The sequence below is a fragment of the Leptidea sinapis genome, chromosome 9, assembly GCF_905404315.1.
Source record: "Leptidea sinapis chromosome 9, ilLepSina1.1, whole genome shotgun sequence".
Taxonomy (NCBI): domain Eukaryota; kingdom Metazoa; phylum Arthropoda; class Insecta; order Lepidoptera; family Pieridae; genus Leptidea; species Leptidea sinapis.
Window position 1 is genome coordinate 2,343,962 of NC_066273.1, and position 20,532 is coordinate 2,364,493.

The following is a 20,532-nucleotide window of genomic DNA, read 5'->3' on the forward strand; positions in this document are numbered from 1 at the left end:
ATTTCATAAGCTTGGAGTACTGCCGGCAGCGAATTCATGCCCAAGGGCTGATCTATCGGTGGCAGGGCCGCAGACTGAGGCAACTGTATTTGATCTTTGAGCCAACCGTTAGCGAGAACCTTTTAATAATTTGATAGAGGCTCTTCGCTGTGATTTTGTATGACGTGCATTGTCTCTATGTATAGAACGTCATTGTTGATTACGACTTTACTGAAAATAGGGAGTATGAATAAAAAAACAATACTTTTGGAAAGAATATTTCATATAAAATTTATTTGATACGAGTTTGTTACAAACAATATTGAAAACGTAAGGTGAAAAGCAATACTTTCACTTTTACACTACGGCTTTCGCAACGAGACACAAACACCCAACCATGGCCTTAACGTTTATAAGTTGAAAGGTATCTGTATGTCACACCAAATGTCTCAATTCAATAAAATCTCAAAAATACTATTCGCGAGTTTGATGACATGACAGATCTTTGTTTATTTGCCCCAAAGTTAACATGGGTTATGCGATAAAGATGCAAGATCAATAGCTTTGTCCCGTTCTATCTCAGCTTTAGTTGTATATAGCTTGTCCTTTCTATTTCGTATGAAGTTACCGACGCTACTTCTGTAGCGTTAATATTCTAAGATTACCTATTTAATAGTTTAGGTAACGTCAGCCAGTGCGTTCATACAAAATCATAACACAAAATTTTTCGTGCTAGTACTAAAAGCCATCGTGGGTTAAAAAAAGTGTAGAAGCTAGAAAATAAATAAAAACTCTTCTAGTTCCTACTGCTCACCACTGTCGCTCCTCTTATGCGATTTACGGCACTTTCCTACATAGTATGGGAGCAACTGTATCTCTGTTTATATAAATCTATGCCTACTGTTTGCTGATAGAATCCAAGTTTTTTAAGTTTATTTTTATTGGCTTTAAGTTGCCTTTATTGTATTTCTGAAATTCGATTCCCTATGCCATGTCTATTTATCCATAGTTCAATCATTTTTTTTAATAATACATAGATACAGTGGTAGTAGGTAATTAGGTAATTCCTTAGACTGGAAAACTGACAAGTTAAATAAAAATAATACTATTCAAAACTATTTGTTATAGGGCCTACTGTTTCCTCACTTAAACCACTTAGTTGGCTCTATTTTGAGCAATTTCAAAACCATTTAGAGATATTATTATCTATGATCTTATGATCATTCAGAATATATTACTAAAAGCCATAATATCCCAAGTCCCAGCTAGATTCCATGTTTTTCGATAGGTAAAAAGACAAAAGTGTGTTGCTCACCTGATTGATCACCACAAACACAACTCTCTTGCAACACCTTGCAGTGCTAAAGCAATATTAATTAGAGTTTATGTTGATCATATAATAAAGTAAAGTTATTTATAATTTTTATTTCCCATTTATAAAGGGATTGTAACGGTTCCACCCAGTCAGCTGAAACATTTTTTTGTAAAGTCACTTCCTGGAAAACATTACTTCTTGATACTTCTACGAAACCTAATTTTGTAAACATCCTTATTGATACTGTATTTGACATGGATATTTTTGCTTCATATCTTTTTAGTTTGATATATTTAGCTCCAAACCACAGCATTGTAGTAACAGCTTCCCATCCATACTTTTTTCCTCTGGCTGATTCCTCTGCTATCATTATTTCAATTTCACCTTGTGCTAACGCTTTATCTGTTATAAATATATTAGTATCTCCAATCATTGAATCTAAAATTTTATCATGAAACATCAATATAACTGCTCAAATAAATTTGAATTTTTGTGGATCAAAGTGCAAATAAACCAGTCTAAAGAAAGCATTCTGTGCTAGTTACCCTCACAAATAAATACAATTGCTCATAGAAAATTACTAAGAATTTCAAGATGCCACGCTTTATTTTATAATTTAAATGACTATATTTTATAATTTAGTTACCCACCAACTTCATCATTGCATTTCAAATATTTATCCTTGTCCAGTATGATAAAAGTGCACTCTGAAAATTCTAATAAGTTATTAAACTGCCCAAACTTATTTTAAATTTTTGTTATTTTTGATACTGGTTAAAACTTATTATCCCATAGCAGGAATTATAAGGTAAAAAATAATGTAATTGATAGAGTTTATTCCACGATTATAATGCTACCACTCTTATTACAAGGTGATGCACCGTTCCAGAGAAAAAAGCATTAAATATTATAACCTAACCTCAAATTATGATATATGATAAGGATTGGGACATTTTTATGGGGAGGAAAGAAAGGGAAACATCTAGAATTCGTTGTTTTAACTGTTCTTACATAACCTTACCTAACCAATTTTAATAAATTGTAGTTTATAAGGTTTTGGTCCGCGATTATAGTGCAACAACCACTCATATTACAACGTAATACAGTTTTCAAGAAAAAACGAAAAATATTTCTACCCTTCCCCCTCCCTAATTTGTCAATGAGGGGGGGGGGGGGACGCCTACAATTAGGTTCTGGCACTCGCTGGCCGCTGCCGCCGTACGCTACGCTGGGCTTGTGAATTCTTTAAACTGTTCTAACATAACCTAACCTAGCCAATTTTAATAAATTGTAGTTGATAGAGCTTTGGGGATTGATGAACATGAACAATGAACCCTTTTATAAATGTTCTATTCTATTCTATTCTTTCTAGTGGCTTCTGTGGAAGGGGCACCACAACTCGCCAATGTCACGTTTCAGTAGACCAACAAGCTTAGAGTGTGTCATTTGATCGGTGTAAACGAATTTATAAGTGATTATAGTAATGACCGGTGCCCAGTATCAAAACAGATTTATTTTCTTATTATACCTGAAACAAATATACATGCTGTTAGATTATAATGGACAAACACTGATAATATTACTTACATAAAACATTTATTGTGTTAGTTATAACTTAATATTATTCTGTTTAATATATTTACATAAAGTATTTACAAAAGGAGTGAAAACAAAGGTGAGGAGGCATTTCATGGAGGTGGGGCGGGGGATTTCAGGAGGTATAAAGTTGTACAAGAAAGACTTCATTAAAGGGCAATTAAAGAATAAATGGTCTACATTTCCCTCATCAAGTCCACAGTCACATAGAGAATGGTCTCTAATTCTTAATTTGGCTAGGAATACTGGAGTGCAAGAGTTGTTTAAGCATAACCGGCAAACTGTTGATATTATTGATTTATTGGGGAATCTAAATTTCGAGAACCACGGTTTTAAAGGGATTACAGGTTGTAGATCACCATAAAAGACGCCTTTAGCAGTTTTGGAAACCTGCCAGATGTTTGACCACCTCTCAAACATATTTATTTTCAAAGTGGAGCACAAGTCATGAGAGAAGATTTGAGAATGTTGTTGGGAACCTTACGAGCAGCTGACCTGGCACAAGCATCAGCATTTTCATTGCCGATTATACCTGCATGGCCTGGTATCCATGCTAGAACTATGTTGATGTTGAGATCATAGCACTCTTTCAAGTTTTCTCTTATCTTAAGTATAATTGGAAACCTACTTTTTGAGCGAAATGGATTAGAGGATGGATTGAAGGCAGCTTTTGGAGTCTGATAATATAATAGAATTGTTTAGGCCATGGGACTTAATAAATAAAATAGCTTCAAGTATAGCAATTGCTTCCCCTGTGAATATCGAAGTGACAGTTGGGCAGCTATAACTTAATACAATTCTTGTGGAGGGAATCCATACTGCAACACCAACTGGGCTCATGTGTATTTTAGAAGCATCAGTGAAAATCTTATGCCAATTTTGGAAATCTGAATGCATAACATGAGAAAATGTTTTGTTAGCTTCTATGGTGAACTTATTAATGCCCAGATCTAAAATTATTAAGGGTTTGAAGGTGAGTGCATTGAAAGGCATTGAGAATAGCGGTAATTTCGAAAGTTGAAAAAAGGGGTTAGGGAGTTGAGAGTACAATAGAACATGATCTCAAGACATGATCTCTTATCTTGAGAAATTTGGTTATTTTTGTATAGGCCAAGTAATTGATCTAATTTATGCAGCAAAGGGTGATCCCGGAATTCCGCTAATTTAAAAAACAGTTTATTAGCGAGGAAGTGTCGACGAAGCGAGAGGGGAGGTTCTACACACTCGACCTGCATAGCATTAATAGGACTAGATTTCATAGCTCCTAATATAATGCGCAAACATTTTGCCTGTAATTTGTCTAACTTATCGAAACCTGCCTTATTGCCTGGAATCAAAAGTAACGTGCCATAATCCATGTGGCTACGAATTATGGCATTGTAAAGCAATCTTTGGGTGAAGGGGTGAGCCCCCCACCAAACGCCAGATAATGAGCAAAGGATATTAATATTTTTTTCACTCTTTTGGGAGATGTAGTTAAAGTTTTTTACACCTGTCAATTTTTGATCCAACCATACACCCAAGAACTTAACATTATCGACAAAAGGAACTTCAATATTGTAAATTTTGACTTTGATTACAGGGAGACGTCTTTTGTTGGTGAATAAAACTACCTTACTTTTGGAAGGTGATAGTGTTAGCCCATGTTGCAAGAGGTATGATGAGAGATATTCTAGAGCATGACTCAAACGATTAGAAGAAGCCTGTATAGACTTATCAGAAGTATATAGAACAATATCATCTGCATATTGCAAGATTTGGCAAAAGGGGGTAACTGTGCTAGAAATATCAGAGGTATACAGGTTGTATAGTAAAGGACTGAGAACAGAACCTTGAGGTAAACCTTTCCAAACTGTTTTAGGAGGTAGGTATGAGGATGGGACTTTAATGGTAATTGTTCGCTCCATTAGCATATTGCATATGAATCGAGTTAACTTCGCTGGCATACTCAGCTGAATGAGTTTGCTCCTGAGCAGAGGAAGAGACACGTTATCATATGAGGATTCTATATCTAGAAAAACTGCCAAAAGAGGTTCTTTTTCGAAAAGGGCTCATCTTATATCAGTGGTAAGGATACCCAAGCTATCTAATGAGCTCTTCCCCTTTCTGAATCCATACTGGGAATCGGAAATGAGGTTATTGTATTCAACAAACCACTCAAGTCGATGCTTGATCATATGTTCACATATTTTTGCAAGAGCAGATGATAGGGCAATAGGTCTATAACTGGTGGCTGTAGATGGACTCTGACCTGGTTTGAGTATAGGAATGATCACTTGATTTTTCCAAGATGGAGGTATGGCACCGACATCAAATAGGTTATTGATAATTTTGAGATAATATTCTTGGGATCTGATTGAAGATTGTTTAAGGAAAGAATAGGGGATGCCATCGGCCCCGGGAGAAGTGTCAACTAAGCCATCCAATGCCAGAAGAAGTTCTGAAAAAGAGAAAGGGGAGTCTAAACTATGAGTTGATGAGAGAGGGATTGGAGGTGAAGGGAGATAGTCTTCATTAGGAACTGAAGGGGGTGACAACCTATCTGCAAAGGATTCAAGCCATACAGATGGATCTACACTTGAGTCATGCTCCGAAGGATTGTAAGAACCCCTAAATTTTTTAACTTGTTTCCATACAATTGTAGATGGAGTACAGGGAGATAAGCTCTGGCAAAAATTGATCCAACCTTGTTTTTTCTTTTTGGCAAATAAATTAGTGGCCTTGGCAGCAGCTTTTTTATAATTAATAAAGTTGGTCAAAGTCATGCTCCTATTATATGTTTTTTCTGCTAATTTTCTATCCTAAGCAGCCTTGGTGCAATCTGAATCCCACCAAGGAGTTGAAATTTTACTATTTTTCAAGAGCATTTGAATGGTTAGGATTGGGAAAGCTTAAAATTTTTTCATTAAGGCAAGTGGAAAATTGCTGCCAATTAGCATTTGTTAATCTGTATTTGAGAGAAGGGGAAAAATTTTGAGCAGGGATTACTTTATCAGGTAATGAAATGATAATAGGATAGTGATCACTGCCATTGGAATTTTGAAGGATGTTCCAAGAAATAAGAGAAGCAAGACAAGGAGAACATAGGGTCAGGTCAACTGCACTTTTTGGATTTTGAGAAGGAGCAACCCTGCGGGTTGGAGAGCCATCATTTATTATGCAGAGATTACATCATCAAAAATATCAAGAAGGGAAAGAGAAAAATATTCAGTAGTGCTAGAGCCCCAAGACATGTGATGTGCATTAAAATCTCCCATTAGAATCATAGGAGAGGGAATAGACGAGATTAAATGGAGGATGTCTGCAATCATAGTTGAATGAGGTTGAGGGATGTATATAGAGACCATGGAGATGTTCAAAACTTTTGCAGCAACAATATTTATACCAGGATGTTGGTTTGGAAGGATTATTGGGGAAAAGGGAAGGGTGCGTCTTATAAATAAGGCACAGCCTGCGCCAACACCATCTGCTCGATCATCCCTGAGGCATGCATAGCACGGGACCCTGAAGTGTGATCCAGGGGCCAGCCATGTCTCAGATATGGCGATGGCAGAGGGAAGGTATTTATTTATAAGATGGATAAGGCTTGGTTTCCTAGGACGTAGGCTTCTGGTGTTCCATTGAAGGATGGTCACTGGGGCCATGATTGTTACAAAGTGATAAGATGTGAGATAGTTTATGGGCAACGTTGGATGGTATGTTAAGAGTGTTACTTGATATGAGAGTTAGAATGAGTGAAAGGAGAACCTCCAGGAGGTTTTCATTCTGTACTGTAGAGGAGGGAATAGACTGATGCATTAATGCTGAGCCATTGGGGAACACTGAAGGTACCTCAGCAATAATGGCCTGATGAGTAGCTTTATCATAGGACTTGCTTAATGGGGCTCTAGAGTGTGGAAGAGAAGTAACAGTTTTCCAATATGAGGTAGTGGGAGCAGCAGAAATACTAGTCTGGCTCATGTGGGTTGTAGGGGCATTATGGGATGAGGAAGGAGTACTGAGAATTTCTGTGAATGGCCTTGTAGATTTTGGGCAACGCTTTGCTGCCTCTACATAAGAGATGTTCTCTTGCGACATTATTATTTTAATTTTTCTTTGCCTACCATGTTCAGGACAACCTTTATTGGTGGAAAAATGTTGTCCAGAACAATTAATACAATTTGCATCTTTTTCTAGTATATTACATGAGTCACCAGAGTGGGATTGGGCACATTTATAACACCTTGAGTTGGATCTGCATATAGTTTTAATGTGTCCAAATCTGCAGCAGTTCTGACATTGAATGGTGGGGAAAAGGTAAGTTTCTGCTGGAAGGGAGTTATGAAATAGGAATATTCTGGTAGGGAGTGATTGTCCTTGGAAAGTAATAACTATAGTTTGGGTTGGGATCCAAGAAACTGTAGTATCCTCAATAACTTTTCTATTGAGTCTGCGAGCTTTTAAAATCTTTCCACAACCTGTTCAAACCTGACAAACTCATTCATGTATAAGTCCACCGGAACCTGGCGGACAATACCCATCTTTGTAATATTATAATTAGGTATATTTGCTTCATATTTGTTTGCAGTTAAAAGTGGGTTATCTAAAAATTTGTTGGCATCTGAAGCTGATTTGAAGATTACTGCTATTTTATTCCTACCAACTTTTTTAATACCATCCGGGCATATATTGGCAACTTTATGTCTGTGTAAAAGTTGACCTAATTTTATAGGTCTTATTGTTAAACCTGAAGAGGGATCTTCTTCAGTGCGGGAAACATGAATAATAAATGGACCTTTATCTAATGAGGTGTATTCTTTAATCCCCACAACTAAAGTTGGGTGATTATATATATTCTGTATGGATGCAGAAGCCATATCGGTATCAATAATTGTCTTTTTAGAGACTGCATTTGCGTTATGTGTTGCGCTGTCCTGTAAACGACGTTTCGATCCAGGTAATGGAATATCCGGAGGATCCAGAGGTTCTGGGGGGGGGTTATATCTATAATGGATAAGTTGGTAGTAAGTCTTAGTTAGTAAGCACGCAATTAGATATCTATGTTAAATTGTTAATAAATACTTACTAGTAAAAAATACTCCACCACCAATAAGATAATAAAAACTGCTATACACAAGTTATTAATAGGCACTGTAAGAAAATGTAATTATAAACTGTAATAACACTCGACTCACGCGTGTTAGCTACCAAAAACCTTTTATAAATGTTTTCGTTTTATCTAAAAATAATTATTGATGAAGCCGTCTAATTTGTCATAGAATATTTTTTTACATTTCATTTCACTGTTTTTCATATAATTTATGGCTGTATGGGCTTAAGCCCTTTGCCTGTACTAAAATTTTACGAAGAAACCAAAACCATTTCATGACATTTTTTAGCCTCCCGCCGCGATGTCAGCTATGTTTATTTATGTGATTTACCTGTTTTAGGTTAGAATTTTTTTCGTTATTTTCTTGAAAACGGTGCAATAACCTGTATTAAGAGTATCATTATAATCGTGGACTTAAGCTCTATCAACTACAACATTTTTTACCTCCAAATTTGTGCTACGGGATACTAAGTTCAACCCTTGATACTAACTATCATCATCTTCTTTCCACGATTTTTGCATTTCATATTCTTCGGATAGTGATAATGGTTCAGATGCAGTTAAATTCTGTAGTTCCTTTGACTTCATCCAATTATGGTACCTAAAAGAAATCACTTTCAAAACACTATTGATTAGTATCACCAAAATATCATACTTAGAAATTATACGGACTTTATAACATGTAGCGGTGTATATGGCACGAGAATTATATTTCGGCTTACAATTTTTAAATTTGAATTTATTAACATTTTAAAATACCACAATTCGGCTCGTTTTATTAATTTACCATTTCCATATTATTATAAATTATAATGTATATCACAGAGGACCAAGGGTAGGACAGTCGCCTTAAAGTGACGTTTTCAGAAAAATGTAGTGCCATCTGTTAGTTGGCCCCAAAATTAAAACTTTGTCAGCTGTCACTCGCTTCGAAACCTGTCCACTGGACATAAAATGGCGGCTACTTCTAGCGTTGGCGCATGTATGTAGCTTTCGTGTTCCATTTTGCATATTTTTGATATTGAAATCGAAGTGTAAGTGCGTTGAGTCGAGCCTTTTGTTCCTCCGCCTTGCTGTTGCGAATTCACTCCAAAAATCTCCTTATTCTGTGAATTTCTACTTTTTGTGATAGAGACACTTTTGTTTGTTGAATTTATGAACTTTGGTGTAATGCTGAGACGTTGTGCTTTCGGTTCTGCGTGGTAAGTAAATTATTCGCTTAAATCTTAACAGTATAGTTTATTGACTAATCTAGTGATAAATAAAGTATCATATAAGGTTGGTTCTACTCTCAGGTTCTACTACCGGTCCGTGGATTGAATTGGCAATCATGGTTAAAACTATTATAAACATACCGGTTTTCTTTATCTTGCCCCAAAGATTAAACTCCAATCCCTCCAATCACCTTATGTCAGACTTCAGACTCCCCCTGACTTATATGGTTTAACACACTTAATAATCATTGACAGCTGTGCTGGCTTCTGAAACCGTTTTGATCAAAAGAAAGTCAATATATGAGTCCAAAATCTAATACTAGCCCAATGGTCATAGCACTAGGTTATCACAATTTGTCTGATGGCTTTAATAGTCACTCAATTTATTTAATAATGTTATTTATTATTTTCAGAGATTCCAATGCATCATTTCCCAGATGCTATCAAATTTCCTGAGCAGTTTAAAACTTGGGTCAGTATTGTTGGTGGAAACCCTGAAACATCTGATTTTGAATATTATAAGAAGAAGAGAATTTGTGATATATACACTTTTCTGACAGACACAGAAATTGTAATCAACGGCTAAGCACATTGGCAGTTCCGATGCTTCATCTGCCTGGTAAAACCCCTAATTTAACACATATTGAGTTAATATTCGATTCTTTTCCTTATTCTGTCAGATTTAGGCACACCACTAAGAATCTTTGTTGAATTGATGGTTTTTTTGAAGGTATATTGTATCATTCTGGAAACACCTGATTTTGTTACACAGTTGTGATTACAAAATTCAATGGTTGCATTTCTAGCTGAAACTGGTTCATCATCAATGTAAATCATTAAATTGATAAAACATAATCTTTACATATTCACATTAATTTTCAGGACAAGTTAAGAGTAAAGTAATCTTAGGACAAGCTTCATCCACACAACATTTACTGCCTACAATAATACAGCAAGACTGTTCAGGTAAATAATTTTTAAAACTTATTTACTTAGTTACTTTATTAACTTAGATTTTTGTAATGGCCCATCATTTATTTTGTAGTGAGTCAGCAAAGTTAGGGAGTAGCACACCTGATGATGGCGGGCTTTGATGTAATATTACAACACACATAAGAAATTAAACATAATAAGAAATTAGAAAGGTCTTTATTTAACAAGCATTAACCATAAATGTGACAGTAATTTTATAACAGCAGATTAATGCCTGACATGACATAAGACTATTAAGCCAAATGTCTTTTTTGATGAAGGCTGCATTGGTACCTGATAGGATTGAAAACAGCTAATGTCCGTGTGGGAATTAAATTTTGAATATATTTTTATTCATTACTAGCTGACCTGACAGACACCGTGCTGGTCATATTAAATTCTTTTTCTCATCAAAACCTATATATATATATAGTATTATATATATATATACTTTAAGACTGAATCTACTATACAATTTGTAAATGAAACATTCTCTCATAGATCTAATGGCTCCACAGCGCACAAAGATCAAGCATCTTCAAGCAAAAATATCGTGCTTGTGAAAAAAAGGACAATCTTTCAAAGCAAGGTTAAAAGGTGCTGAAGATTTGTCCAGCAGCAATGTATTTCAACATTTTGCTATGAAATTTAAGAAACCAGCTCAATTATTTTTAAGTATGCAGTTACAAGCATCAAAAAACCCAAATATGATAGAAATAACAATGATTATATAAAAGCAAAAGAATACAATAATAAAAAATGGTTATGTTATCCAAATCAAGAATTAGAAAATTGCTTCCATGACATTCAAAATATAATAACTGGGTTCTTAAAAACAGATATGCCCAAAAGAAATATTAAAAAGCATATTATATTTATAGCAGAAGTGATGGTAGATTATCCTTTTAACTGCACCACACATAAAGAAAATTAGTTAAAACAATATTTTAATAACACAACTATAAATGTTATTTTGTATAGTTGGTGCAGATCGATCAATCGGATTTTGTCCGGAAAATTAACATATGTGGGTGAAGACGAAACAAAAACAGCTGCCCAACAATATTATGATAAACATAAACATTATAAAAATAAAAAATAATATTATGCAAACATTGCTGTTTATTTCTCCCACCCAATTACCTCAATTACTCATACCAACACTACTAAATCCTATCCTTTATGTTCTATGTTGTGGCAAAATTAAATAACTAACTCTACGCGCAATTTCAACATGGTAAAAAATTGCAATACCTACATTTAAAAGTAGAGTTAGTTATTTAATTGCGTCACAACGTTAAAAATTAATTTTAAAATTTCGAGCTTATATATAGTTATTTTCGGGGCCAATCTTCAGATGGCGCTAGTCTTCAAATAGACAGCTCATAATGCGTAGAGAGAGCTCAAGAAAGTTAGCCCCTCAGATTTTTTATTTTTTAATTTTTTTTATCACATCGTTAGTTCGCCATTTGTTCTTGATTGTTCTCTATAAACATTTGTTTGTTCTCGATTTATTTATTTAAAATAAATTGCAATTCATTAAAATTGTTTAGGTTTTGTTATGTTAGAACAGTTAAAACAACGCACGAGCCGAGCGTAGCGTGCCGCGGTAGCGGCCGGCGAGTGCCAGAACCAAATAGTAGGCGTTTCCCCCCATTAACAGGGGGCGGGGGCTAACTAAAGGGTATGTTTTTAATTAATTGTTTTTAAATAAATAACAAAAGAACAAACAATTATTTATAGCGAACAATTAAGAACAAACTACGAACTAACGATATGCGATATTGAAAATTCAAAAATAGAAAAAAAAATTTTTTTGGGGGGCTAAGTTTGATGAGCCCGTAGAGAGGGCTCTCTTTTCCCTATATATTATTATACTCAATTACAGATAAATATTGGGGATCGCTAGTCGCTACTCTTTGCTTACAGCCTAGATTACATCACTCTCATTTTAATGTTCTTATAGCTTTTGATTGGTTTCACGCATTTGTTGCCCTACTTTGGAATAAATAAACCCGTTTTTAAGTAAAACATGCAAGAAAACTTCCAATATGAAATAAATTGTTAGAGATAACATAAAGCTGAGCCTGAAGTGTGCGAGCCAAAATCTCCAAAAAAAAAGGAGTGGAAAATAAAACATTTTATAGGCGTTTGTTGTCAAAAGTGTCAAGCAACTGTCAAGCTTAATTTTGTATTGTTGCGTATTGGTGTTTATGATTTTTTTCTTTATTTATTTTATTGATTATTCAAGTGTATATTCAATACTTATTTAAATAAGTAATAAAAATATTATATTTTTCAAATTTTGTATAAAAGAAAGTATAGCAGAGCATAAGTTAAAGATTTCGCTTCTTCGTTTTAAATCATTGCTTTTTTTAAACTAGTGTTACGGTTTAATTTATCTGAATATATTATGAATCAATACGAGACTGAAAAGCGGTTGTGTTGGTGTTATGGAACCCTAAGTGTTTTGCTTGCGGTGTCGGTGATATGTGTCGCTGTACCTTATTACCACTGGAAAGCAACACTAGATGTGTGCCCAGGCAGTTGGCTAGAAAATACAAGTTGCGGATGTATTTTTTTCGGTGTTAACTCGTTTAGATACTTTACTGGGGGTCATAATTCGAATTGCTTATATGCCCTGATTGCACCAGTACCAATTTTAGTATATGCATTACTTATGACCTTGTTCCATATGTATAGAGTTTGTATTAATAATATTGGTCAATATGAAGGCGAAAAGTCAACTACTATGGAAGAAATGTAAGTTGGTTTTATATACAATTAATCTTAAACATAATTTTTCTGTTGCATCTACTCTACAAAAGATAACAGTACTCTCTTATCTGATAAGGTGAGCATTGATAATTGGTAACCTAGTTTTATTAAATATTGATATCATCAAATTCTTAAACAAGTAACATTTTTATACAAGGGTTCTTATTAAAGCGGGAGTGGTTCAACCATATGTAATTTTTATTTTAAAACTAGCTGACCCGACAGACATTGTTCTCTATATAATAAATAAAATAATGTTTTTATATGAATTTGTCAATAATATATCATAACATCAAAAATTACTTTGTAAAATATGCATCCTGTTGTCGTAATGAAATTGTTTCACAGCAGAACTGTCAAACCATGTGCCAATAAATTCTCTCATATAAATTATGTATGGACACATCAAAGGAAAAAGAAAACTGTTGTTTTTATTTAATTCCGAGCATTTTTTCATATTTATTTACCTTTTAAACCTTCCCTGGGCTGCCACAAATAATTCAAGACCTAAATTAGCCAAATCGGACCAGCCATTCTCGAGTTTTAGCGAGACTAACGAACAGCAATTCATTTTTATATATATAGATGGTATGACAAGTTATAAAAAAGCTTATTATAAACAAATTAAAATTTCAATTAATTCATAATTATTATTAAATGTATTTTAAGGGAATGACACTATGTTTGTATGTATTTGTGGTCATAAAATTATTGTCAGTAATAATAATTAATTATCATTTTGTAAATTGAAATTAAATGGCATTGGCGTTGCGTCGAGACATCACTTCATTGTGTGTTTTCTACCGCATTTATCACGGGGAGTGTTCCGAAGAGCTGTTTAACCTGATTCCTTCCGCCTAATTCCACCTTCACATGACACGCCACAAGTTAGGATATCATCCTCTCCATCTGGATGTGTGGCGGTCCTCCACAGTGCGGTTTACAAGAAGCTTTCTTCCAAATACTATAAAGCTGTGGAATGAGCTTCCTTGTGTGGTGTTTCCAGGACGATATGACATGGATACCTTCAAAAACAGCATGTACACCTTCCTTAAAGGCCGGAAACGCTCCTGTGATTCCTCTGGTGTTGCAAGAGATTGTGGGTGGTGGTGATCACTGAACAACAGGTGACCCGTATGCTCGTTTGTCCTCCTATTCCATAAAAAAAAATGTTTACAGAGTATGGACAATGGGTGGATGACAGGTGACAAAGTCATTTTTGGCTTATTCTTCTTCTTATATCATTCTTGTTTCTAGAGCTGCCACTGTATTTGTGTATGAACACAATATATAAATTATGTCTTATTTATTTAGCTGTGGACTGTTTTGTTTTCATGTAATTAATATAATCATAATTGTATAATTAGCAATAAGCATGTTGAGTGTTTTGTTAGTGATTAGAGTACCTAATAATAAATAAATAACGAAGTGATTATTTGTACGGGTACTGGATGAATAATTCATATTTATTCATACATTTATTCAATTTTTTTTTAAATTAAAACATAAAACTTTTTCAACATTTCTGTGAATTTTTATTTACTTATTTCATGACCTAGCTCAGTCGGAAAGTGTTTTTTTTTTTTTTTTCCTTTTATTTTATGATTCCTCTTTAATGTATTAAAAAACTTATCATAACACATTTGTCTAATTTTTTAATTACCTATTCAAATGTATGATCTGTGTTTTATTTACGTGTTTACCCGTTCAGAGGTTGTAATTTTTTTTCGTTATTTTCTTGAAAACTGTGTGTTGTAATAAGATTAGACTAGCACTATAAACGTGGACCAAATCTCTATCACTATGATTTATAAAAATTGGTTAGGTTATGTTAGAACAGTTAAAACTACGCACGAGCCGAGCGTAGCGGGCCGCGGAAGCGGCCGCCGAGTGCAAGAAACGAATTCTAGGCGTTTCGCTTTCTTTCCTCCCCTTAAAAATGTCGTAATTTGTGGTAAGGTTATAATGCTTTTTTCTCTGGAACGGTGCATTAACTTGTAATTAGAGTGGTAGCATTATAATCGTGGACTAAAACTCTATCAATTTAAATATTTATTACCTCATAATTCGTGCTACGGGATACTAAGTTTTAACCCAAATTTCATTCAATGATGTCTTTTTTCTCTCTAATCCGATAATCGGACGACTAATTAAATTCATTCGTCCAGTTGCCGGACGAATAGTAACAGCCTAAAATAAAATTATTCGTCCAACTTCTGTACGAATAATAATAAATTATTTGTCGAGCACCCATATCAATAGACTAGAATTTTCCTTAATGTGAGGAGTGTTCTTACCTTCTCACTTTACTTTAATATTATAATAACTTATCATTCTGCCGCTAGCTTTTATTTCCTTTAGAACAGTGTCCCATTTGTTTCTGATGTACTGTGAGTGTATTAATTGATGGCAAAGACAATTCTAAAACAATGAAATGTATAATTCTACAAAGCTGTGGAATGAGCTTCAGCTTCCTTGTTTGGTGTTAATTTTTTTTTATGAAAATAAGGGACAAATCGAGCAGGACATTCAGCAGATGGTAATTGATACACGCTGCCCATTACAATGCAGTGCCGCTCAGGATTCTTGAAAAACCCCAAGTATTCTGAATGGCGCTACAACTGCGCTTGTCACCTTGAGACATAAGATGTTAAGTCTCATTTGCCCAGTAATTTCACTAGCTAAGGCACCCTTCTGACCGAAACACATTAATACTTATTCATTACTGATTCACGGCAGAAATGGCGCAGTTGTGGTACCCTTAATCTAGCTGTCATCCTGTACAAAGCTGCCTCCCACTGGTGTTTGCAATTGTTCTAATGCATTTTTACAATAATTTTTAGTGAAGGAGAGACCATTGTTGTTACAACAAGGACCAGAACAAATCAGAACTATGATGGTGTTATATATTGCTGGATACCAAATGCAAGTATTGCAGGAGTATTGGCCATCTACAACATTGTACATGCTGGTATAATGACTGATGGATATAATAAGACTTGTCAACAGTACAGAGGTCGATTAGTTACTGTAAGTATTGCGCTTGTCAATGAAATTTTAAATTTGGTGCCACTTCAATATGAAAATAAGCGACAAGACTAGCAGGACGTGCAGGTGATGGTAATTGATATGCCCTACTCATTACAATGCAGTGCCGCTCAGGATTCTCGAAAAACCCAAAATTCTGAGTGGCACTACAATTGCGCTTGTTACCTTGAGACATAAGATATCAAGTCTCATTTCAATTTGCCCAGTGATTTCACTAGCTACGGCGCCCTTCAGATCGAGACAAAGTAAACATTAACACATTACTGCTTCACGGCAGAAATAGGCGCCGTTGTGGTACCCATAATCTAGCCGGCTTCCTGTGTAAAGGAACCTCCCAAACAAAATTTTAAAACATGATAAAATTTTATGAACAATGCGGGACTTGAACCCACAACCTCTGGCATTCCGTGCCTGTGCTCTACCAACAGAGTTAACCGTTCGATTGACGTATCCTCATAAAATCTTGTATGCTTCGTTCAACTCTCAGGTTGTGGCTTCATCACATCATTCATAAATAATATATATTAAAATAATATGTATGTAAAATAAAAATAAAAATATATAATAAAAATATTTTTTTTTGTCAAGAATATAAAAAAAAATATTATAGGTCACCCTTATCATTTAGGGGTATGAAAAAGAGAAGTTCGGCCTATTCTCAGACCTACCCAATATACACACAAAATTTCATACAAATCGGTTTAACCATTTCGGAAGAGTTTGGTAACAAATACCGCAACACGATAATTTTATATATTAGATACAAAATTTTAGCATATTAATTTTCTATGGCGATTGATAAATTTAACATTTTTATTGAAAAAAAATCGCGTAAGATTTACTATTATAGGACACAAAAAAAACCTTTCATTGTTCCTTTTACTATAATTACAAAGTCTTCATCATTCAGTTATCTTTAAATAAATGGTGAGATCTTAAACATCCCCAGATTGTGTTAATTTGTTTTGTTTTGTCTAATCAGTACTGGTTTTCAGTATATTTCATGTTTTTCTTTAAAAGTTCTAGTAAATAAAGGGAATGAAAAGTTACATCTATATAATATATAAAAATGAATGTTTGTCTGTATGTCCTTTATAGAATCGTAAACTATGCATTTGATCATATGATGATCTTCAGAAAAGTGTTGTGCATGAGCCACAAACATTTCTGAGTTGGTACAACCAATCTTTGACAGATGAATATCACAATTATTTCGAAATGAACAAAATCAATAAAATGACTCAAAATAAATTGAATATTTGTGTAATGTATTTCCTTCACAGCACAGCACAGCTTGTATATTTAAAAGACACTTATATTTTGACACTATGAAATTAATTTTACTTTAGTCATTAATTACTTTTCTGATGTTTCCAGCTGCTGCAAAGTTCAGGTGATCAAGCAACTGCAATACACTTCAGATTAAGTTGTCAAGCTATTTTTGATTTTATGGACTACTTAGAAAAAGATGCACCGAACAGTCGCCGTGGAGACTTCATCAATACAGGCATTGCATTACAACTGGCTCTCATAACATCATGGACATCTGTTATTATTTGGATTGCTATTTCAGTATATACAGGAATAAGAGCATATAAGGAGAGAGAAGTGTTAACATGCTGTGGGAAATGAATGAGAAATATTCATACTTATAAAATTATTTATTATAATTTTTTTCCCATTGACATACAATAAACGACTAGACTCATAATTACCTATTAAAAGGTCAAAAAATGTCCGAGCGACCTTGTATACTCATATAAATTTACTTATACAGACAACATTAAAATATTCATTCAAAATAAAACCTTTTGTTTGGTGTCAGTAATGAATAATGTATATGTTCATAGGGAGCTCATTAATTGTGGTGTTTGTGTGTAGACATTTCGTTGGGGCATATATTTGCAATTGAAATTTAATTATTTAGTAAAATAATTAAAAACGCCAGGTTAGTGACATAATTTTGTTATTTAAAGGGGAACTTAACTAAAATATGACACTCGATCCTTTTTAAGTTTGGATTTTTTTGTCATTGCGCGCGTTTGTTTTTGTCATTCGATATGCACTGCGACCACTATACAGTGTGACGTCAATTTAATATACTGCGACGCCAGGGTTGTAGCCAGTTATGGGTACTATTTAAAACGGAACGAAATCCAGTATACTGTCTGCCGCATTTTTTGACGCAGCATTCTAATGAGTGTATTAAAGTTTTCTAGAGTACTGTCAAATTAAAAATATTTGGGATTAAACTGTAGGTATTCTTTATAAAACGTTAGGCACTCAAGTGGTTTTGACTGAACACGTGATCAAAGTACTGCGAGTACCTTACCTCGAAAACGCCAGTGCTCACAGTAGAATATGGCGGCGATTTATGACGTCATATATTTCCCTAGGGTACTACGGCAGTATACTAGCAGTCTTATGGACGGAACGAATTTTTCTACAGTGATAGCACTATGCAGTGCATATCGGAACATACCTTAGTCAAACTGTAACACCACGGTACAAACACACTGCTATTATGCTATTAGAATACTAAGTTATTCAGTCACAGATTTAAAAATTAGTATAGTTAAGTACATAATAAAAAAAAAACTTGAGAATTATTTATTGGATAATATATTTTAATGAAAACTTTTATATTTATTAACATTTTATTACTACAAGTTATAATTTTAAGTATCTATAGTAAATAAGTATCATTTTACAAATTGTCTTGTCTTACATTATTGTAATATTATTAAGCCATTTTGAATGTATGCAAGATGCATTTAACATTTTTAATTACAACTTGAATTAGATGTAGTATCTATTTTTTGATTATTTATAATTTTAAACTATAATAAGACTAATAACTGTTGTCATAATCATACCAAACGTCTTATAAACCTATTTCATATATGAAACTGTTTAGTTCCTTTCTGTCAAAGGTCAATAATTTATATTGCCAGTAATGTAATCAACATTTCAATAGCTAAAATAGGTTTATGGATGTTGTATTTATTGAGTTATTATGAATAACATTGTTGATTTAATCAGCACCTTTGTGGTACTTGTGCCAATTGTGTTCCAACATTTGGATCTCTATTACTTACGTTCTGATTCTTTAAGGGTAAATTTAATGAAATTCGTGCCCATTATACAAATTAATTACATTACAAAAGTTGTGGCTCCATGAGAGTTGAACAAGACATACCAAGATTTACGAACCATGCGTCACTCTCGAACGGTTGGCTCAGTTGGTAAGAGCGCACGGACGGAAACGGAGAGGTCGCCGGTTCGAGTCCCGCATCATTCATAAACTTAATTTGCATAATTATTAATCCCAGAAGTAAGAGATATCACTTTAAAAATAACAAATTAGTCACCATTATTAATTAGGTGTGGGCCAATTGTGCCCAAAATATTGCATAAAAATTAGTGGTCTGTTGGCAACATTGACTTTCATTATACTGGCGTACAGACGAACAAAGCGTGTGAGTAAAAGAATATCTCTAACAGAGATAAAAAGTATATTACTCTATTGTTACTGTTACCCATTTGATTAATTTGAAATTCCATTGACAAAATTGTGACCATTTTTACTATTGGGCTGTAGGGTCGTCTATACGTTGGTATATTTTAAATGTAATGTCATCAACAGTCCTGTGTAACGAGGAGGTAAATGGTTACAGTAATGTTACTACGAGTTTGTTGCACCCGTTCTTCTCAGGTCGGAGGCATGCATTTTGGAATGGGTGGTAGTTTTTTGACTTTCAATAAGTGATGTCACATCCTATTTTGAATAAAAATATTTGAATTTGAATGGGAAAAGGTTACTATAATATTAAAGAATATATTGAGGATAAAGAAGTTTGTAGTACGGTACCATGTATATCGCGAGTCTCTGCGACTCTGTAGCATCCACTGACGTATTTTTAATTACTTATGTAATTTACTTCGTGACGCTTTTGCGCACTTGTGAACATTTTATGACTATTTACAGATGCTTTTTGTAAGTTTACGTACCTAAATGAAAAATTTTTCATTTTCATATCTGACCCATGGTTTGGTAATGGTGAAGGAGCTCCTGCCTCCGCAATTAAACCACTCAGTTGGCTCCGTTTGGTTGGTTGGTGTTGGCCAGTCATTCCAACCAGGGCAGCTCTTTCCGGAAGTTCAGAACACATTCCAGAAGGACCCATGGTGTATGACGTGCCAGTCGGAGAGTATTTAACATGATTCGAATGTTATTTAGTTTCCATATATTTCATAGTTGTTTCAAACGATAACGAAACTAAATAACTCTAGATTCATGATAAATATCCCATTAATAGTACTAAGTTCTTAGAAATAACGAATATTCCTCTAAAAAAATCTACAATGCTACTGAATGTACCATAAATAATAGATATAATATTATACTTTATAGCTTTAACTTTGTGCCGTCCTTTTGAAGTATTTTACATACTGTTTTTTGTATGTTTTTTTTTTAATAAATGTAATTCACATATTATTCTTGTTTCTTTTCTTGGCTAGAAACGTATTTGTCTTTGCTA

At 34.1% G+C, this 20,532-nt stretch overlaps 2 protein-coding genes and 1 long non-coding RNA gene across 4 annotated transcripts; 2 read left to right on the plus strand and 1 right to left on the minus strand.

Moving 5' to 3' along the window:
• Positions 1-244: 244 nt before the first annotated feature.
• On the minus strand, positions 245-8,819 carry LOC126966060 (alpha/beta-tubulin-N-acetyltransferase 9). 2 transcript variants are annotated; one of them, XM_050809938.1, is made up of 4 exons: positions 8,652-8,819; positions 8,471-8,580; positions 1,945-2,001; positions 245-1,732 (listed from the first exon to the last, which is right to left on the minus strand). In XM_050809938.1, the coding sequence occupies exons 1-4, from the start codon at positions 8,726-8,728 to the stop codon at positions 1,356-1,358; spliced, it is 621 nt and encodes a 206-aa protein (XP_050665895.1). In that variant the 5' UTR covers positions 8,729-8,819; the 3' UTR covers positions 245-1,355. The 2 variants fall into 2 exon arrangements, with proteins under 2 accessions (XP_050665895.1, XP_050665894.1); XM_050809937.1 differs by having other exon boundaries at positions 1,945-2,010.
• A 126-nt stretch (positions 8,820-8,945) lies between these two features.
• Positions 8,946-10,960, plus strand: LOC126966064 (uncharacterized). The gene is made up of 4 exons (XR_007729657.1): positions 8,946-9,181; positions 9,607-9,812; positions 10,076-10,159; positions 10,667-10,960. It is a non-coding gene; the product is annotated as an uncharacterized LOC126966064 (long non-coding RNA).
• Positions 10,961-12,344: 1,384 nt separating this feature from the next.
• LOC126966058 (uncharacterized) lies at positions 12,345-18,034 on the plus strand. Its single transcript, XM_050809935.1, has 3 exons — positions 12,345-12,928; positions 15,787-15,973; positions 17,369-18,034. The coding sequence occupies exons 1-3, from the start codon at positions 12,579-12,581 to the stop codon at positions 17,621-17,623; spliced, it is 792 nt and encodes a 263-aa protein (XP_050665892.1). The 5' UTR covers positions 12,345-12,578; the 3' UTR covers positions 17,624-18,034.
• Positions 18,035-20,532: the final 2,498 nt, after the last annotated feature.

Coding starts and splice junctions, on each gene's coding strand:
- LOC126966060 (XM_050809937.1), bottom strand. CDS start 8,728: ATGTTAATAAATTCAAATTTAAAAATTGTAAGCCGAAATATAATTCTC. Junction 8,581..8,651: donor ACACCGCTACATGTTATAAA/GTCCGTATAATT, acceptor GATTTCTTTTAG/GTACCATAATTGGATGAAGT. Junction 2,011..8,470: donor GTGGAAAGAAGATGATGATA/GTTAGTATCAAG, acceptor ATAACTTATTAG/AATTTTCAGAGTGCACTTTT.
- LOC126966058 (XM_050809935.1), top strand. CDS start 12,579: ATGAATCAATACGAGACTGAAAAGCGGTTGTGTTGGTGTTATGGAACC. Junction 12,929..15,786: donor TCAACTACTATGGAAGAAAT/GTAAGTTGGTTT, acceptor AATAATTTTTAG/TGAAGGAGAGACCATTGTTG. Junction 15,974..17,368: donor ACAGAGGTCGATTAGTTACT/GTAAGTATTGCG, acceptor TGATGTTTCCAG/CTGCTGCAAAGTTCAGGTGA.